This window comes from Cadophora gregata, assembly GCF_030347475.1.
Source record: "Cadophora gregata isolate MNR1 chromosome Unknown scaffold_3, whole genome shotgun sequence".
In the NCBI taxonomy this organism is placed as follows: domain Eukaryota; kingdom Fungi; phylum Ascomycota; class Leotiomycetes; order Helotiales; family Ploettnerulaceae; genus Cadophora; species Cadophora gregata.
In genome coordinates this window covers 2,839,806-2,853,493 of record NW_026695926.1, presented here as the reverse complement: position 1 = coordinate 2,853,493, position 13,688 = coordinate 2,839,806, and the positions used below count along the sequence as shown (strand labels likewise).

The window sequence follows — 13,688 nt, the reverse complement described above, 5'->3', positions numbered from 1 at the left end:
CAAGCAATCCTAGTATCAGCACTTCCCACCGCACCTTCCTTGGTTTCACTTACTTCCACCTATATTGATTGTGTTGAATCAACACGCAAACAGATACAACCAGGAAAACGCGAACGAATGGCACAAACCCGTACTACTGTTACCGTTCTCATTCTTCGTCAACTCAATCTTCCACCTCGAAGCATGTTCTGGAAACAAATTCGACTTCATGTTGTACTTGTCGATTTAAGGTTAATTTTCACGTGAACTCTGCCCCGCGCATCCCACCTTCTGCCAAGCCCCGCGATCTGCACTTCCCTAGCGCTTCTAAAAAAGGGCTGCAGAGAGGCAGCCTCACCCGACATCCGACCCCAGGTCTCTGTAGGGTTGGTTTTTGATATTCAGAGCCTCGGCATACACTTCGATTCACATTTGGTAATACCTCTGTTTCATCTGGCTGGTCGGACTCCGCGTGGCCTTGCGATATTAGAATATACGTCGGCAACGACACTGGGAAAGATTTGGTCGTCAAACCGGGACCCCTCTATTACAACGAGTTCACCTTTATGCGATTCCCCTTTATTGCGACCAAAATAACTCGGCCAAATACCTAGTACGACGATGTCCGACGACTCTCCTTCTCCCTCCAAGCGCCGCAGAACTAAAGGCACTCACTCCTTCGCAATGAGTACACCCCTAAGGAGACCCGCACCAGAGAGAATTGACTACTTCTCAGCACCATATGAGCTGGTAGCAAAGCCGGAACCAAAAGGTCCAGTATGGCCACCAAACCAGCTTCCAGTCGAACTCTTCACCTTGATCGTCTCATACCTCCCACGCTCTGGAGTCCAGAATATGCGCCTCATCAACAAGGAGTTTGACCTCAAGGTGTCCGAGGCTCTATTTCGAATTGTGGTGGTACCATTCAGGCCAGAGATATATGGAATTACACCAGAGACTACGGGGCCGAATGATACGCCGCAAGGTTCTATTATGTTACAGGACCAGGGCATGCGGGTCTTTCAAGGGTATGTAGACCATATCCTAGGCAGACTGCAAAACAAAGCTAACTTTACATGTACAGTTTTGGAAGATGGATCAAGAGATTTGCTATGAGTTTCGAAATCGATCACGCGAAATTGGCAAGCCCGCCTCGGAAATCTGACCAGGAAGTCATAATGTCATTCTGGGGTCTCTACCGCTGGCCATTCAAGACGTACAACAGATATTCGCAGCTGGAAGGGCTCGAACAGACGGCAGATGAGACCAGAACTATGGCGAAGGCTTTGAAATACATCAGTGATGCGAAAGAGCTAGGTTTGTCGATCGACGGTGGTTTAGGTTGGCTTGCCGGCCCAGATATCAACCAGAGAGTAGCAGAACGAGGGGAGAAGCCGGTTGTCTTTGGCGCATCAAAATTTGTACCGGAGCCCAAGGTCGGACCACCAAGAGGAGCTGTCAAAGCGATTACACTGTCAAATCTATCGGATTCACAGTCGGAGTATGGCGTATTTCTACGCATGGTGCTGGAAGCAGGTATTTCGCAAGATGACGCCGATGCTGCGGTACAAATGCTGCAAGCAGAGACGCGGGCAGCAGCGACAGCTTCACCTGAAAACAGTAGCTTGCCAAATAGTGCCCATTCACCACTAATCGATTCTGTGCGGAGGTCTCGTCGGCAGCAGCTCAGTGAAGTCGGCGTCAATTCTGCAGATATCGATACTGATCTCATCGATTTAGCCGATGTTGATGATGATGTCCAGCAAACTTCTTACTCTTTGGGATCTATTAGCAGCAGAAAAGCTACAAGGCACAAGGAGATGTTTCCACTCAAACCAAATGAACTTACCAATGCCCAGAGAGAGATGTTATTGGAGATGGAATGGGCCCAGAATGCTTTCATGCAATCGTGGGCTATTGCTATCATGGACAACCATGACACGTTCAAAGAGATTGCGAAGCTCAACATCGCACGTCTTCCTAGCAAACATCTCTCAATCCTCCGCCGAGAAGATTTCTGGGACAGCCTTCCGAACTTGAAGTGTCTTACCCTAGCCATTATTCCAGATTGGCGAGAGGTCAAGAAAGAAGCTACGAGCTGGGTGCAAGATACTCGGATTCCTCCCTCGAATGCAGTGACTGCAGTCTATGATTTGCTCACACAACAAATCGGTAGACGAGAGCATATCAAGGAGCTTCAATTTGAGTGGCTCTGCGGAGGCGAGTATGCACCGGGACTTTTTGCTCGTAATCAACACATCTTGGCAGCTCCAGTGGTCTCGAACGCCATGTATATGGTGAACAGATCTCAGCAACATCCGGTTCTGGATCTTCCTTATATCGAACGCCTGATCCTTAAGAATTGTTGGATCAGCCCTCACATTCTCAGTCGCTTCTTGGGCCCGATGAGGAAAGGAGTCTTGCAGAGCATCTCCTTTGATTCCGTCTCATTGACAGCCATGGTTCCACAAAGTGCGCACCCAAACCCGCTTACGGCAGCTGCCATGGCGCAAAATGCCCAGGTTGTTGCTGGTCAAGCTGCTGCGAACAATCTGCTCGTCAATCTCCAGGGTATGCAGGGTGGTTTCAACGGTCCTTTAAATAACCAGAACCAGCTTCAGCTTCCCCCGCCAGTGGTTGCGCCAGTTAACACTGTTAATGTAGACTGGCTTGACCCTCCCCGTGCTGGTTCCTGGGTGGAGATCATTAACAGCTTGACTCCTGGCCAAACGCTCGAAGATATCCGATATGCCAGAGAGATAGGTCCTGAGCCTAGGCCAAGAGTACGTTCGAAACTTACCAGGCTCTCCTTCACATCCTGTGGCTATGTCCGCATCCCCCTTGACTTCGATCAGACAGCCCTCGAACCAATGATAGCTCCACCACCCCATCCCGCACCCATCACAAAGCGAATCACTGAACTAGATCCGCATATGATGAAGCCACTAGATGCATTCACTCTAGGGGCCATCATCAATCACATTGATCCTGCTGAGGCTGCTGCGTTGGAGAATGCGTGGGATATGACCGTTGGATGGAGACTGTCGCGTCCGGAGTTGATGAGTGACGCGGTGCTTGATGGGTTCATGAGTGCTGGATTGGGGAGGTTTGATGGCACGATTGAGGTCGTTCAGCCACCATCCAGGCAATCATTTTGAGCCTGCATGGAGTTGGTCTCTGGAGTCAAACCAGCCAGCGCATGGTTGGTAGGTATGCTTGGCTTATAGGCATATTCTGCCTCATCCATCATGAATCATCTTCTTATGCCCTTGTTTTAAGTATTATGTTTTGATTATTTGCATGCATAGCGTGGTTTTTTCTGACTTGGCCTGGGGGCGCATTACTACATAGGTAGTGAGAGGGTTCTCTGCTTGGCGTTGATTTGGTCTTTATGGAAGGGAAGGCAGGATTCGGCCCTTTTCATTGGGGACAGGGAAGGGAAGGGAAGGATGATTTTATGAAAGGAAAAGCATTATGAAAAGCACGCATTTACTTTGTACTATGCACTTTGAGCTTGAAGCTGAGAGTTTGGAGCTTGGAGCTTGGAACATATGAGGCAACGACGTCGACGGTGGCTGGCTTCACTTCACTTCCCTTCAATGCTAGCTAGCTAGTACCAAAAGAACTTGGCCTGGTTTAGCCTGGTGCTGTTTCTCCGCCGAGTCTACAAGTACGGGAGTGTTACGTCCTGTCCTTGTTTATGGGATCCGTATCCGTTGTATGCATGTATGTATATATGTATGTATGTATGATTAGAGGGAAAGCAGGAAGTCTGAAGGGAACAGACAGAGTTAAAGGAACTCGAGCTTGAGCTCAGTGAAGGAAGGAAGGAAGGAAGATATTATGATGGTAATGCTATATATCATGCTCTGCTGCGGAGCGGTGCGGTGGATGGTTGATTAATGAATGAATGAATGAGTGAATGAAGAATAAGCTTCTCATTGCACAGACATTGGCGGTGAATGTAGATGTTGTTTCTGCTTTCTGCTGTGAGATGGTGGTGTTTGTACGGAATGTCATTGAGGTAAGTTGACTGACTGTCTTTATGGCTGCTGGACTAGGGAGGGTATGGGAGACGTAAAGGGGATTTATTGGTAAGGGAAGTGAAGCAAGTTTTGGAGGGGAGATAGTTGTAATGACTACCTAGTAGCATTGCACGACGTCTCTTGGTATATTCCCTAATTATTCTATACCGACGAATCAAGATATACTGTGTCAATCTTGGCTCTTTTCTCATCATCATATAAGCAGATATACATACTCTCTTTCTCAGGTCCATCTGAGCGTAGAGGGAGGGCTAAGGTCGAGGTCACCTCATGGTGCAGCTAAGGAGATGACAATAAGCCATTTGGCTCGACTATTTTTTTTTTCGCTAGATGCTGGCTGAGTTGATTTCCATTTCTACTGATTGATTTGGGAGGATCTGTGTATGTGGGTGGGAGTTGGTAGGGTCGGAATATCAATGTATTCAGAGTGTGAAAGGATACAGTGAGTCAGGGTATAGTATTTGGGAATGACTTGTTGGGAAGGATGCTGTGGTAAAATCTGCATCTGCATATCGGGGTATCTAAGTGCTCTTGGCATTCTCTCGGATTTTGTATGGTATCAGTGCTTGTGTGACACCTTGAACGTAGCATAGAAAACCAGCATTACAGTATACTTGAACGCCCAGAAGCCTAAAGACTCCAAATCCCAATAACCTCACAGAAGCAGAGACAGCTGGTGTTCATGAATTGTTTTTGCGTGCCAAGGGTGACCAGCTAAGTTTTTGAAGTTACAGCCATCTAATAAGAAAAGCCAGCTCACTCCAAGGATTCCCCCCTACACCCTTCGCAAAACCCTCATGATGCCAAGCCCAAACCGAAAACAAATTGAACCCCTTTATGCAGCAGCGATGGCCTTGCGGCTTCGGACACCACGTTGTCTCGAGCTCAAGTGAGCCTCGCGACCCTCAACGGCACTCGACTTCTGGACAACCTCCTCGCCTTCGGTCAGGATGAGTTCGATGTGGCATGGGTTGGACATGTATGGGTTGATCTGAAGTACTTGTCAGTCTCTGCTTCCCTCTTAAGTATCCTTTCGGAAGCGAGTTGTAGAACTTACACGACCGTGGGCACGGTATGTTCGGCGACGTTGCTTTGGGGCCTGGTTGACTTGGATGTGCTTGACGACAAGGTTGCCAGTATCGAGACCCTTGGTATCCGCGTTTGCCTCAGCGTTCTTGAGAAGACCGAGCAAAAACTCGGCAGACTTTACTGGCCATCTAGCACGGGAAACACCGAATTGCTTTCCTATCCATCATAGATCATGTCAACATTACATTCCCAGCAGAATCCTCTTCCCTATCTTCTCCTCCATGTCCTGGGTAGGGCGTATCTTACCCTGCGAAGCGCGACCAGTTCCTCCGGCATATCTTCTCATTGGGACGGCCTCCTTGTGCTCCTGGACATTCTCGAGGAACTTGACAGCGCGCTGTAACTTCCATCCGTTGATAGCCTGGGCAGTCTCGCGGGTGTTCTTGAATGAGACACGCAAGTACGCTCCACGCGCACGAGCGGACTTTGTTGGGTGGATTTCCGTAGCGGCGTAACGAACCTGCAAACACAATACGTTAGCATAACAGGTTCTATGTCGATACTGGCATTCCAGCTCCAGATCCAGCTCTATCTCCTCTCCAGTTCCATAATGCTGCTGGTCGTCCATGCCCGTTGTCGCTGCCTCTGTGCCGTTTATCTTCTTCCAGCATAAATTCCATGCAGCAAGACCCTCGAGGAACATCGATTGAAGCAATCCGTAGAAACAGGTTCGAGCGAGAGAGTCTTTGGGGTAACTTACCATCTTGACGTTTGGCGTTGGTCGTTGGTCGTTGATTGAAATTGAAAAAGTCGTGATATGCTCCTGCCGCAAATTGTAGAATTGGTCCCAGTGGGAGCAACTTTTTGCGCTAGCGGTTAAGCGATGTGGCTTGGAGATGTTTATCACGTGAGAGTATGTGGCTTGACTTCCACTTTGGGACCACTTGAAACTGGGAGGAGAAGACCAACAACCTAAGTCATTGGCAAGCATAAAAAATCATTGCATTCAAATGTCCTGAAATAGTTGAGACAAATCCCGGGATTGTTTTCTGAGGTCTAAATTTATTGTGCTTTGCAGGAACGCTTTGATCAGAGATGCTAGGCATCTAAAGGGTTCCGCGACCGAGGCCAGCCATTAGCATAGTCTGACAGATGTCTCTAAGTCTGATGAGGAGTTTATGATGGCGAGTTTGAAGGTGTCGAGCTGAGAGTGTTGCCATATGTCGAGATCAGAAACGGTGCACTACTATTCTGCCGGTTCGGCCTCCAATGTCTCTATACTTTTTGAGATCAAAATGTATCGTTTATCAAGGTCTACAATCTGACGATCGTCCTTGTTCGTACTGTTCATATCGAGAGAATGGAACATTCCTTTCTGGGAGACCTCCCGAGGCTGACGAGTCAACTTGCAAGATCTCGGGTTGGATTTTAAATGTTCTTGGATGTTAGCAGAACATTTGATATCAACTGGCAGGTCATGTTTTACCTTTAAGGCACCCTTGGATAAGTTCTCATCGCCACTCGGGGATTGAAAAGTGAATGGTGCTTCGCAGTATTTGAATGTTTTCAGAATTCTTGATGCAGCGAAGTTGAAATTATTGGTCAGTTATGGTGGGCTGTGGAGATTGGTACATCTGTCAAATTCATATGGTTATTGCTCAGAAATCATTTCAGCGTCATTTGAACTTGTGAGGACGTTAAAATCAACGACCATTGCATTTCCAATTCAACTTGAGGGTTTGAGATGCATTGACAGTTAATGTTGATTTCTTGTGAGGTCCCGCCTTCGGCCAATTTAAGCTAGTGGGTGGCTAGTGGTCTAACCGTGTTTTACTTAGCGCCTTCTCGCTAGTGCGCACTTCCTTCTATTCTGCGAAATCTCGTCTTCAATTCCAGACGACAATCGACAAATCCTCAGGACAGGAAGAGCAACGACCACAGTTGCCCATCATGTCTCTCGTCACGTATGTATAACTACAATTTCTCTATGAATGGACAGGCGTGGAAAGTGGAGATGGAATGGAGACGGTGCCTTGCTCGTTGGAATGGCGCAAAACGGTCAACCCGTTGATTTGCACGCTCTACCATACTCTTCGAGCCCTACACGACGATTTTGGAGCAATAGCTAACGTATATTCATCTGCAGGGGCGAGAAGTCGAACTTCCAATACGTATGCAACCTCCCAATCTGTCCCTTGTCCAGCATGGAGCGATAAATATCTCGAAATACCCTCTCCGCATCTCGACCTCCACCTCCAAATACTTCAACACGAATGTGAACAATGGACTGACAGCTTCTAGATCCTGCGTTTGTTGAACACAAACGTTGAGGGAAAGCAAAAGGTCATGTACGCGCTCACCAAGATCAAGGGTGTTGGTCGTCGTTACTCCAACTTGGTCTGCAAGAAGGCCGACGTTGATTTGACTAAGCGGTACGGATTCTATACTTCGATCGATCCCTTACAATATCTAACATAGCCCAGTGCCGGTGAACTCACCTCCGAAGAGCTCGAGCGTATCGTCACCATCATTCAAAACCCAACCCAGTACAAGATCCCATCCTGGTTCCTCAATCGTCAACGCGATATCGTCGATGGCAAGGACTCCCAAATTCTCGCCAACGGTGTCGACTCGAAGCTTCGTGATGATTTGGAGCGCCTGAAGAAGATCCGTGCTCATCGTGGTCTCCGTCACTACTGGGGACTCCGTGTCCGTGGACAACACTCAAAGACCACTGGTCGTCGCGGTCGGACTGTCGGTGTCTCCAAGAAGAAGGGTGGTTAAGCGTGTGGGTCATGGGATAAATTGGCTGGATGGAGTGTGGCTTTTCGGTTTCACGCGGTGCATATGGCTTTCTTGCATTTCAAGCATGAAGCAAAAACTGGGTGTATTCTACCACATCTAGTTGACTGAAGAAACATTCAAGAACATCAAAATCAAGGTCATTTGGCAGAAATGTGATATTGAAAGTGATCATTTTGGAAGGCCAGAACCGAAACGCCGTTCATGCTCTATGTTCGCTCGCTAAGTTCAGATGAAAGAACTAGATCAATCCTCATGTGTGACAGCCATATCCAGAACCTCTACCCGTCCTTGGCCTTTGGTCTCGTTACCTATGAAGTCTCCAAGTCCCTTAAATGCTCCAGGCTCCACGAAGCCGGTAACCTCCCATTCCGAGCCCATGACATCTTGAGTTTCTACTTGCTCAATAAAGCTCAAGATGCGGTCCTTGACAGTTCCCTTGGTCTTCTCCTCTCCTTCCTCTTCATCAGCAGGCTTGGGGGCGCCTTTTGCCGCTTGCTTGAGTATGGCGGTGGGACAAGTGATTCGAAGTCGCATCCTCGCTCTCGCAACAGGTATGGGTTGATGTGCGATCAAAGCCTTCATCGCCTCCAGTGCTTGACTCTTCGCACTCTTCGTAGCAATAACTCCAGTCCAAACATGCTCCTTAACTTTCGGCTTCGCCTCTCCATCCTCTCCTGTAGCTGGTGTCCCAGTTCCACTCCCAGCATTCTGGGCTTGCGAACCTTGCGAACTGAGCATCTCCAAAGCTTTCTCAATCATACCAGTAGTATAGACCCTCTTGGTTTTCGGATCCACCAACTTGCTTGCCACGATCCCCACAACCTCGTTATGTACTCTCTCTAACTGCGCATGACGTTCCTTCTCCCCGACCTGCAATTCTCCCTTATTCAAGATCTCGAGAATAATATCATTCACCGGTGTTTTGGCTCCGAACGCTTTCGCCAGGTCTGCTGAGGGCGCAGTCTGTCCTTTCGAGACATTAAGGAAGACGGAGTTGATCTGTAGGACATTGTCGAGGTCTGTCTCAATTCCGGACCGCCATTCGAGGACTTTGTTCTTGTAGCAGGCGATTTCGAAGCGCTTTTTGGCTTTCTTTAGGCGCACAAGCGACACGTTTGTCAGTTTAATCTGGTTGGAAGGCTGGTTGATAGGCATTTTGAAGAGGTCAAGACGACATGAATTTGTTTTGTTTGTGAACTTCTTCCTACGAGGGGCATTTCTTGAAGTATTTATCAGACTTACTACCTCGCTAAGACTTTTGTGGGGAGAAAGAACCCCTCCCCCTCTTTCATGGAAAAACTTGATCCTACTAAAGGCAAGTTCATATATAATTCATTGCTAATTACTCATTTGGATGGTAATTGTCCAAATAAACAATAGGCCAAAATTCCATCCCAAAGTCAGAAGCAGTCGCGGGCACATTTACCTTTTCTGCGAGTCAGAGGCGCACACGTGCAAGCTAGATATGGCTTATCGTCAGTGGCCTGGTGCCTGCGCCGAACATACGTAACCGTCGGCCCCAGCAGCTAGCTCGTACCCATGACAACGCCCGCTTGAAACAAGAGCTCATGCCCTCCCCAACCTTCCCTCCACTCCATCCATCATCCCCATTCTTCCCATCAAGCATCAATTTGGGGCGATCTGGAATCGAAATCAAGCATCACCACAATACTGCTAAGATCCCAATAGTGATCCGGCATCCTATTCTCCCTGTCTACTCGGAACTTCAGCATGAAGCTCCTCGCATCCACCGTCCTGTTGGGCGCTGCCTCGGCAGCTATCACGAAGCAGCAGCAGATCCTCAAGAACCCTTTGGAGGGACAGAACCCTCTCAAGGATGCTGCTAAGCCAATCGCCAATGCCTGGTCGAAGTCCCTCAACCATCTCGCAGAGTCGATGAGTGAGATGACTGCTGAGGCAAAGGCCATCTGGGATGAGGTCACAATGTACTTCCCAGAAGAGATGGAGAAGGCATCCTTCTTCTCAGCACCAAAGCCACACACAAAGAAGCCAGACAATACCTGGGACTATGTTGTCAAGGGTTCTGATATCCAGAGCGTTTGGGTCGAGAACGCCAACGGAGAGAAGGAGAGAGAGATTGATGGAAAGCTGGAGTCATACAAGCTGCGGGCCAAGCATGTTGACCCTTCGAAGCTTGGTGTTGATACCGTCAAGCAGTACAGTGGTTATCTTGATGATGACGAAAATGACAAGCATCTGTTTTATTGTAAGAATGAATATTTCAATTTCCTCAAGACAGCTACTAATTGATTTTCAGGGTTCTTTGAATCTCGCAATGACCCAAAGAACGACCCCGTAATCTTGTGGCTCAACGGTGGACCAGGATGCTCTTCTCTTACTGGCTTGTTCCTCGAACTTGGCCCATCTTCCATCGACAAGAACCTCAAGCTTCACAGCAACCCATACTCCTGGAACGCCAATGCTTCAGTCATCTTCCTTGACCAACCAGTCAATGTTGGTTATTCCTACAGTGGTGGATCCGTCAGCAACACCATTGCTGCTGGAAAGGACGTTTACGCTCTCCTTACCCTGTTCTTCAAGCAATTTCCCGAGTACGCGAAGCAAGACTTCCACATTGCCGGAGAGTCTTACGCTGGCCACTACATCCCAGTCTTCACCTCTGAGATTCTCGCACACAAGAAGCGTAATATTAACTTGAAGTCTGTTCTCATTGGCAATGGTTTGACCGATGGCCTTACTCAATATGAGTACTATAAGCCAATGGCCTGCGGAAAGGGTGGATACCCAGCTGTTCTCGACGAGAGCGAGTGCCAGGCTATGGAGAATGCTCTTCCCCGCTGTCAAAGCATGATCCAAGCCTGTTATGATAGCGAGAGTGTCTGGTCTTGCGTCCCTGCCAGCATCTACTGTAACAACGCTATGATTGGCCCATACCAAAGAACTGGCCAAAATGTTTATGATATCCGTGGACAATGCGAGGATTCCAACAACCTTTGCTACTCCGCTCTCGGCTGGATCAGCGAATTCTTGAACAAGGCTGATGTCCAAAAGGAGCTTGGCGTTGAGGTCAGCAGCTACGACAGCTGTAACTTCGATATCAACCGAAACTTCCTCTTCCAAGGTGACTGGATGCAACCCTTCCACCGTCTCGTCCCAGGCATCCTTGAGCAAATCCCAGTTTTGATTTACGCCGGTGATGCTGATTTCATCTGCAACTGGCTCGGTAACCAGGCCTGGACCGAGGCTCTTGAGTGGCCAGGACAGAAAGACTTCAACAAGGCCAGTATCAAGGACATCAAGCTTGACAACGGTGACAAGTACGGAAAGATCAAGAACAGCGGCAATTTCACCTTCCTCCAGATCTTCGGTGCTGGCCACATGGTTCCCATGGATCAGCCAGAGGCATCATTGGATTTCCTCAACAGATGGGTTGGTGGAGAGTGGTTCTAGATTATATCGAGATAGGATCGGATTGTATAAATGAAGTCAGGATATTATGCGACATATTTGGATAGGATAGGCGCATGACTTTTAATACTTAGACTCCCATAGGCTACTTCCAGGTAGATAAATCAACTATGTTGTTTTTGATTCATTTCTCTCAACCTTGCGTGACTGTTATTTAAGACCTTGGCATTTGTATTGTTTGTTACCTGAACTTCACAGTATGCCTAAACTAGCGTTCCAATAGCCGAGAAGTGGGACTGACTTGGAGCTTCCTCGGACCAGACATACAAGAAAGCGCTTCATCATAAATTAGTGTCACAGCAGAAAGCAAGATGAATGTACGACTGCAGCGTCTATGCTGCGCCCATAAACCAATAAATAGAATCTCCCGGCGCCTCATCGCAACAGAATCCACCAAGGCGACCACCAAGAGTCCTCCCCCGCCATTTACATCCACTACCCCGGATGTGTCCTCCCACGCAGAGCCAGGTAGAAAATCAGGTCACAAAGAAAGTAAAAAGCAAATCTCAAAAGTCCACTGGGCGCTGGGTGAAGGATATGAAGTGGGCGGAGTGCTGAGACAGGAGAAAAGTGCTTTGGATAGACATGATGAGAAGGGGTTGCCGACTTGGGGAGAATGGGGTGTGCCGATTCAGTTGGAGACCGGGAGTACTTCGTCGATCAATGTAGCGTAAGTACTTCAGTTCTCTTCCGACAGGATAGCACTGACAGTCTATAGACCGAATTTCTGGCTGAGGTATGGTAGCAGAGAACTCTGAAAATGGATGTGGTGCACGTGACTAAAAGAATTAGGGACAATTGCCGTTGTGAGAAGTGTGTCAATCAGGATACTATGCAGAGAGCTTTTGATACTTTTTCTGTATGTTTTTTGATTTCGGCGACAAGGGACTCAAGTTGATTTGGATAGATTTCTCAAGATATCCAACCAAAGGAAGTACGAACCGAGAAGGACGGTCTACGAATAACATGTGAGTCCTGCATCGTAGCCTGCATATCTTTATCGAACAGTTTGTGCTGATAGAGTAGGGGCCAACGATGGACATGTCAGTTCTTATAAATGGGATTGGCTCTTGAAACATAGGAGGAAGTCGAGTGTGCCCATTTCTGTACAGGAAAAGGAAGCGAAGGCAGATCCGTAAGTAGAATGAACAATCCTATGAGTTCAGCACTGAGAAACAGTAGCTTCACCTACTGGGACTCAACGATTGAAGCAAATCCGCCTTCCGTTCATTATGATGAGATCATGGCAAATGATAAAGGTGTTGGAGCATGGACGGCTAAGATTGTAGGTTAGAACCTACGAACAAAATCATTAGCGCTAATTTCAGCAGAGACAATACGGATTTTGCTACGTAGATGGTTGTCCTGTCTCCCCTGAGAAAACACAAGAGCTCCTAGAGCACATCTCTTTTATACGAGTAACTCATTACGGTAAATCCATCTCCAGACTTCGGAACGGTTCACACTCACACTTTTAGGTGGCTTCTATGATTTCACAGCCGATCTCACCATGAAAGACACAGCATATACCAACCTCGCTCTCCCAGCTCACACAGACACAACCTACTTCACCGACCCGGCCGGCCTCCAAATGTTCCACCTCCTCTCACACACGGAAGGATCAGGCGGTGCGTCTCTCCTGGTAGACGGCTTCAACGCCGCCAAAACACTCCTCAAAGAATCACCTGCCTCCTATGAGATCCTCTCTAAGACGCCCATCAGCTGGCACGCTAGCGGCAATGAGGGTATCACCATCACGCCCGCGAAAAAGATGCCTGTGCTTAACTTTGGTGATCTGAAAGAAGGTGGAGTCCCGAGACTGATGCAGGTCAGGTGGAATAATGACGATAGAGGTGTCGTGGCACTGAGCGAAGATCGAGATATGGGTGCAGAGAAGTGGTACAAGGCGGCTGCAAAATGGGATGAGATCTTGAAGAGGAAGAATATGGAGTATTGGGCGCAGTTGAAGCCAGGAAGACCGTTGAGTAAGTACTCCCTAAAATGAGATTGCGAGTACTCAAGTATGGTCGTGCTGACTTCGTCGTAGTCTTTGATAATTGGCGAGTTCTGCATGGTCGGTCCTCGTTCACAGGAAAGAGGAGGATTTGTGGCGGCTACAGTAAGTTCTTGGACCCCTAAGTTGAGATACTTACTGACTCGTCTAGTCAACCATGATGATTACGTCTCCAGATGGCGTAACACAAATTACACCAGGGAAGAAGCGCTTGCTCAAATTCTGTAAAGGGTGGCTTAGATGCGAATCTTGTATATAAATTCTTCAAAGCACTCAACCGAGAAGACCTGATAATCAAGTTCTCACTTACTCCAAGATTCGATGTATGGAGACGGCTATGTGCGAATGTGAAAGAGTACCTTGTC

At 48.0% G+C, this 13,688-nt stretch overlaps 6 protein-coding genes across 7 annotated transcripts; 4 read left to right on the top strand and 2 right to left on the bottom strand.

Annotated features, from left to right (window-relative positions):
* Positions 1–331: 331 nt before the first annotated feature.
* Positions 332–3,916, top strand: ONS95_009464 (uncharacterized protein). The gene is made up of 2 exons (XM_058503063.1): positions 332–1,007; positions 1,064–3,916. Exons 1-2 carry the CDS (start codon positions 601–603, stop codon positions 3,135–3,137), a joined length of 2,481 nt encoding a protein of 826 aa, XP_058361997.1. The 5' UTR covers positions 332–600; the 3' UTR covers positions 3,138–3,916.
* An 808-nt stretch (positions 3,917–4,724) lies between these two features.
* On the bottom strand, positions 4,725–6,804 carry RPL17 (60S ribosomal protein L17). 2 transcript variants are annotated; one of them, XM_058503061.1, is made up of 4 exons: positions 6,541–6,804; positions 5,361–6,491; positions 5,083–5,270; positions 4,725–5,016 (listed from the first exon to the last, which is right to left on the bottom strand). In XM_058503061.1, the coding sequence occupies exons 2-4, from the start codon at positions 6,043–6,045 to the stop codon at positions 4,861–4,863; spliced, it is 1,029 nt and encodes a 342-aa protein (XP_058361995.1). In that variant the 5' UTR covers positions 6,046–6,491; positions 6,541–6,804; the 3' UTR covers positions 4,725–4,860. The 2 variants fall into 2 exon arrangements, with proteins under 2 accessions (XP_058361995.1, XP_058361996.1); XM_058503062.1 differs by having other exon boundaries at positions 4,725–5,270; positions 5,361–5,574; positions 5,815–6,491.
* A 150-nt stretch (positions 6,805–6,954) lies between these two features.
* RPS18 (ribosomal 40S subunit protein S18B) lies at positions 6,955–7,993 on the top strand. The gene is made up of 4 exons (XM_058503060.1): positions 6,955–7,018; positions 7,201–7,225; positions 7,356–7,486; positions 7,538–7,993. Exons 1-4 carry the CDS (start codon positions 7,005–7,007, stop codon positions 7,836–7,838), a joined length of 471 nt encoding a protein of 156 aa, XP_058361994.1. The 5' UTR covers positions 6,955–7,004; the 3' UTR covers positions 7,839–7,993.
* ONS95_009461 (uncharacterized protein) lies at positions 7,994–9,044 on the bottom strand. Its single transcript, XM_058503059.1, has one exon. It carries the CDS (start codon positions 9,012–9,014, stop codon positions 8,103–8,105), a length of 912 nt encoding a protein of 303 aa, XP_058361993.1. The 5' UTR covers positions 9,015–9,044; the 3' UTR covers positions 7,994–8,102.
* Positions 9,045–9,590: 546 nt separating this feature from the next.
* On the top strand, positions 9,591–11,291 carry ONS95_009460 (uncharacterized protein; the record flags this gene model as incomplete). Its single annotated transcript, XM_058503058.1, has 2 exons — positions 9,591–10,086; positions 10,138–11,291. The coding sequence occupies 2 exons, from the start codon at positions 9,591–9,593 to the stop codon at positions 11,289–11,291; spliced, it is 1,650 nt and encodes a 549-aa protein (XP_058361992.1).
* Positions 11,292–11,559: 268 nt separating this feature from the next.
* On the top strand, positions 11,560–13,677 carry ONS95_009459 (uncharacterized protein). The gene is made up of 8 exons (XM_058503057.1): positions 11,560–11,979; positions 12,028–12,045; positions 12,102–12,168; positions 12,217–12,277; positions 12,336–12,444; positions 12,492–12,594; positions 12,641–12,740; positions 12,788–13,677. Exons 1-8 carry the CDS (start codon positions 11,621–11,623, stop codon positions 13,312–13,314), a joined length of 1,344 nt encoding a protein of 447 aa, XP_058361991.1. The 5' UTR covers positions 11,560–11,620; the 3' UTR covers positions 13,315–13,677.
* The last annotated feature ends 11 nt before the right edge of the window (positions 13,678–13,688 follow it).